Source organism: Crocuta crocuta, unplaced genomic scaffold (assembly GCF_008692635.1).
Source record: "Crocuta crocuta isolate KB4526 unplaced genomic scaffold, BGI_CrCroc_1.0 scaffold234, whole genome shotgun sequence".
NCBI lineage: Eukaryota > Metazoa > Chordata > Mammalia > Carnivora > Hyaenidae > Crocuta > Crocuta crocuta.
Window position 1 is genome coordinate 3,277,218 of NW_027529647.1, and position 5,142 is coordinate 3,282,359.

Sequence of the window (5,142 nt, forward strand, 5' to 3'; positions counted from 1 at the left end):
GGAGACGGCAAGGCCATCCTTCTCCTCTCTTGATTTTTCAGTCTTTTTCATTTTGAATAATTTCAAACAGAATTACAAGAACAGTAGAACCCATAGTTTATGGGATTCAGCAGTTTTTTGACATTTTGCTACATTTACTTACTCATGTTACAGGTGTGTTTTCAGGTTTCTATTTTCTTTTCTCTTTATTTTTGTTTTTATTTATTTCTGAGAGAGAGACAGCGTGAGCAGGGGAGGGTCAGAGAGAGAGGGAGACACAGAATCTGAAACAGCTCCAGGCTCTGAGCTGTCAGCACAGAGCCCGACGCGGGGCTCGAACCCACACACTGTGAGATCATGACCTGAGCCAAAGTCGAATGCCTAACCGACTGAGCCACCCAGGCGCCCCATGGATGGAATCAATTCTGCTTTTGCACTCAATTTGCTAAAATAGGGGGGTTTTTTAGCTGAACCGTATGAAGAAAATCTAGCCTCACAGCAATACGCAGGTGAGAAGGGGAGGGGCCTCTTCAGACATGCACAGGCCGCCTTTGATGCCATAACTCAACAAGTGGTAATTCTTTTTTTTTTTTTCATGTTTAATTATTTTGAGAGGCAGGGGGGAGGACAGAGGCTCTGCAGCAGGCTCTCTGCTGAGGGCGGAGAGCCCGGCACAGGGCTCAAACTCACGAACTATGAGATCGTGACCCTCACTGAAGCCAGCTAAGCCACCCTGGCGCCCCAACAAGTAGTAACTGTCAAAAGTTGGTTGCAGGGGGCGCCTGGGGGGCTCAGTCGGTTAAGCGTCTGATTTCAGCGAGGGTCATGATCTCACGGTTTGTGGGTTCAAGCCTCGCGTTGTGTTCTGTGCTGACAGCTCAGAGCCTGGAGCTCCTTCAGATTCTGTGTCTCCCTCTCTCTCTGCCTCTCCCTTGCTCACGCTCTGTCTCAAAAATAAGTAAACATAAAAAATTAAAAAAAAAAAAAAGCTGGTTGCAGTGTTGGGAGGCTGTTGTCCTGGGTCCCGTCTGTCTCGCATCTGTTACGCGCACGTGACTTTACGACAGCACGTTCACGGAGCTAGAGGACGTCAACACACTTCCTCACGCGCGTCGGAAGCCCGTATTTGTGTGGCCACCAACCCCGTGAGACGCTGAGGCGTTGGGAAGGTGGCCGGCTCCTGGTGGCCGACAGAGGAGGCTTCTGAAATCCTTCCGTTTGAAAGCTCAGATGTCGTCCTTGGCAGAACTACTGCCCGTTACTCTATTCCTTGACGTGCTGGCCCCCTGGCTCGTTTTTGAGAGAGTCTGTCTCGTCCCCAAGTCTGAGCAGCTTACCCGCAGCCACAGTTACAAGCAAAGGCGGTATCCCGTGCGGAAGCGGCGCCGTTCGCTCACGACCTGCACAGCTGTGCCCACGTTCGGTACAACCCGTGTTTCACGGCCGCCAGCCTGGTGGGTGCGTCGCCGTGTCGCGTGGTGGCTTCAGTGCACCTCCCTCTCCGACTACCCGTGCTGCGCACCCGCTCAGAGGCCCTCTCCCCCTCCGAGTGCGGAACGCCCACCTCGGTTGGTTGGAGGCTGCCTTCTCACGTGGCTCGTGGCCCTTGTGAATTCGGGGTACCTTTCCTTTACCGGCACATGACCCACCGGCGCTTCTCCCTGAGTGGGAAGTTCCCTCCCGTCCTCTCCTCCTCACGGGGCTCCGGTTCCCTGTGTAGCCTATCCCCGGCCCAACTGATCCTTTTTTTCCAGAACTTTCTCTGGTTTCATTGTGGGCAGCTGCTCCGAGCTTACCAGCCGGGGCAGTGTGCGCGCGGACGTTGCCCCCTCCTGCATCCCGCCCGCGGCTGCCCCTCCCCCTCCAGCAGCCTCTGCACCACGTGCCGCCAGTTCCCTCAGTTGTCTTTTCTCTCGACTTTGGTCACCGCGTCTTGTTCCTTACACTGGCGGTTCCTGGACATTGTGGGTAAAGCACCGCAGAGACTCTGGATTCTGTTACCTTCCCTCCTTCCCTCCCTCCTGCCTGCCTGCNAGGGCCCCCAGGGGTCTGCCCGCCCAAGGCCACTTCTCTGCGGGGGCTGTGCCGTCCGCCCTGCGCACCCCCGAGTGGGGAGGGCTGGTCCATGCGTCCCCCCGCCCCCAGCAGAGGCCTGTCTTGTCCACACCCCTCCTGTTCCCAGCATACTCCCCCCACCCCGCCCCGCGGAGTTTCCCTCACGTTGCAAATGGCGTCCTGTGCACCTCGCTGAACGCACGTGCTCCAGGCTAACACAGCACACGGTCCCCGGAGGAGCCGGGGCGACCCGGGGAGCCTCACAGAACGACAGAAGTGTCGCTAGTGCCTGGTGCCGGCCCCACCGCCTGGAAGGTCCACGCCACGAGCGAGACTCAGGCCCCTGGCCTGCTGCTCACCCCCCTCACTGACGCTCCGCTCTGGGGAGGGAGCAGCGCCAGTGTAATCTCAGCCAGGTTACTTGGGGTTTTTTTTGGAGAAAAAGCACAAAATTGGCTTCAGACCACGGTTTCCTCAACATGAACAGAAAAACCACTTTGAACTATCGCACCAGCTCTTCTGCTGTCTCTGCCCGTGCCTGGAGCCTTTGGGATTTAGGATCGTTAACTTAGAAACCTGTGAGCAGTGAGGCAGACGGGCCTGAGTGTCACCTGTGACGTGGACAGGCTCAAGTGTCACCTGTGAGCGGTGAGGCAGACAGGCCCGACCGAGTGTCACTTGTGAGCAGTGAGGTGGACGGGCCCAAGTGTCGCCTGTGAGGTGGACGGGCCCGAGTGTCGCCTGTGAGGTGGACGGGCCCGAGTGTCGCTTGTGAGCATCAGTGAAGTGGACGGGCCAGTGTCACCTGTGAGGTGGATGGGCCCAAGTGTCACCTGTGAGGTGGACGGGCCAGAGTGTCGCCTGTGAAGTGGACGGGCCCGAGTGTCGCCTGTGAGGTGGACTGGCCCAAGTGTCGCTTGTGAGCAGTGAAGTGGATGGGCCAGTGTCACCTGTGAGGTGGACGGGCCAGAGTGTCGCCTGTGAAGTGGACGGGCCCAAGTGTCACCTATGAGCGGTGAGGCAGACAGGCCCGACCAAGTGTCGCTTGTGAGCAGTGAGGTGGATGGGCCTGAGTGTCAACTGTGAGCAGTGAGGTGGACGGGCCTGAGTGTCGCCTGTGAGGTGGACAGGCCCGAGTGTTCTCCAGGCAGGGAAAAGAGGTCCTCGTCACTGCTCTGGTGTCTCCCACACTCCCTTGCACTCGCCTGGCTGTTGCATCAGCGCCCAACCCTTAGGCCCTGACGCTGGTCAGTCCGTGTCCTCAGCAGCCAGGACATCCAGGAGCACTGTCTGTCTCCCCTCAGCTGTCTGGTGACCGTGCCTGCCTTCTGGAAATTGTTTCCACGCCCGGGCCTGGACAGCTGTGCCCACGGAGGGGTGACGTCCCTGCACCACAGGGCCACCTGGGGTCTCCGGCAGACCCCCACCCCAGGGGGGCACGCCCTCGATTCCACTGGCTCCCGAAGCCCGAGCCCTGGCCTGCCTTGTGCTGGTGCCCGTGCGCCCCGCACAGCGCCTGGCTCACAGCAGGCCGTTGGCGCGTCCTCAGATCTCGTCCCGTGCGGCGTCCCCCACCTCGCGTGAGAACGCCTGGGGCTTGCGTTCCACCCGCCCTTCGTCCCCCCAACAAACAACCCTAGCTCACTTCCTGTTCTCACCTTCGTCTCTTATTTTCTCTATCTTGGTTATAGCTGCTCAAAGTAAAATAGCTCAGGAAATTTTATCATCTTTAAGAAATGGTTAAGTTCAGGCGCACCCAGGTGGCTCAGTCTGTTGAGTGACTTCGGCTCCAGTCATGATCTCACGGTTCATGAGTTTTAAGCCTCACGTCAGGCGCTCTGCTGTCAGTGCAGAGGATCCTCAGATCCTCTGTCCCCTTCCCCCACTCCCCCCCCCACACTCTCTCTCTCTCAAAAACAAACGTTAAAAAAAAGAATATTAAGATCCAGAGCACCTGGGTGGCTCAGTTGGTTAAGCATCCGGCTCTTGATTTCGGCTCAGATCATGATCTCGCAGTTCATGAGATTGAGCTCAGCGTCGGGCTCTGAGCGCGTGTGGAGCCTGCTGGGGTCCTCTCTTCCTCCCCTTCCCCTGCTCACACGTGTGCTTTCACCCTCAAAGTAAATACGCTTAAAAAAAATACTAAGATCTGATCATTATTTCCCACGAAAAGTTTTCATTTTTTACATTTTTTTAATATTTTATTTATTTCTGAGAGAGAGAGATTGAGACAGCGTGAGCAGGGGAGGGTCGGAGAGAGGGAGACACAGAATCTGAGACAGGCTCCAGGCTCTGAGCTGTCAGCACAGAGCCCGACGCGGGGCTCGAACCCATGAGCTGTGAGGTCACGACCTGAGCTGAAGCCGGATGCTTAACCGACTGAGCCACCCAGGCGCCCCTCCGATGAAAAGTTTTAAAGCTGCAAGAAATTTAGCTCCCGTAGGGCTGATACGAAGTGCAGCTGGGAGTGAGCCTTAGAAGCCACATGAGACCCTGTTCCTCCCCTCGTTCCTGTGCGTGGCCCTCCCTGTGGGCACAGCAAGTGTTAGCAGACGCAGGCAGACCTGAGCAGGTGAGGGGCAGGTGTGAACAGGTGTGGGCATGTGTGAGCGAGCACAGCAGGCTAGAGCAGGCACAGGCACGTGAGGACAGCTGTAGGCAGGTGCGGGCACGCGGGAACAGGTACAGGTGAGGGGCAGGTCCGGCAGGCGTAGGCACGTGGGGGCAGGTGCGGGTCCCCGCGCACAGGCCACTCACAGGACTTTGCAGGGCAGCTGGCTGTGGCCGTTCGGCTGGGAGTGCTGATCACAGCGGACAGTATCGACAGAGCCCGAAATCCGGGCGCCACGAGCCCTCGGGAAGGCTGTGCAGACAGCTGCCCTCTGGGGAAGGCGTCCTTCCTCTCGCCACCCCGCTCCCCCTAACCCGGAGAGGGCGCCCAGGAAACCCCGCGCCCGGGACTGCGGGGGGGGCCCTCCGGTTCTCACTGTGCACTAACCCGGTGACCGCTGTCCCGACGCAGGCGTACAGGTATCTGGAGGAGATGCGGAGGAGAGTGCCTTCCGCCAACATGTCCTACTACGTGAGCCCGCGGACCGTGGACGCCGT

The 5,142-nt window shown here is 58.3% G+C and overlaps 1 protein-coding gene across 1 annotated transcript in view; it reads left to right on the forward strand.

Annotated features, from left to right (window-relative positions):
- IFT140 (intraflagellar transport 140) overlaps positions 1 to 5,142 on the forward strand; it is a 77,653-nt gene that overhangs the window by 72,171 nt on the left and 340 nt on the right. Inside the window, exon 30 of the mRNA XM_077762793.1 lies at positions 5,057 to 5,140. Coding sequence (XP_077618919.1) covers positions 5,057 to 5,140 — 84 coding nt within the window. The remainder of the gene's footprint in view (positions 1 to 5,056; positions 5,141 to 5,142) is intronic.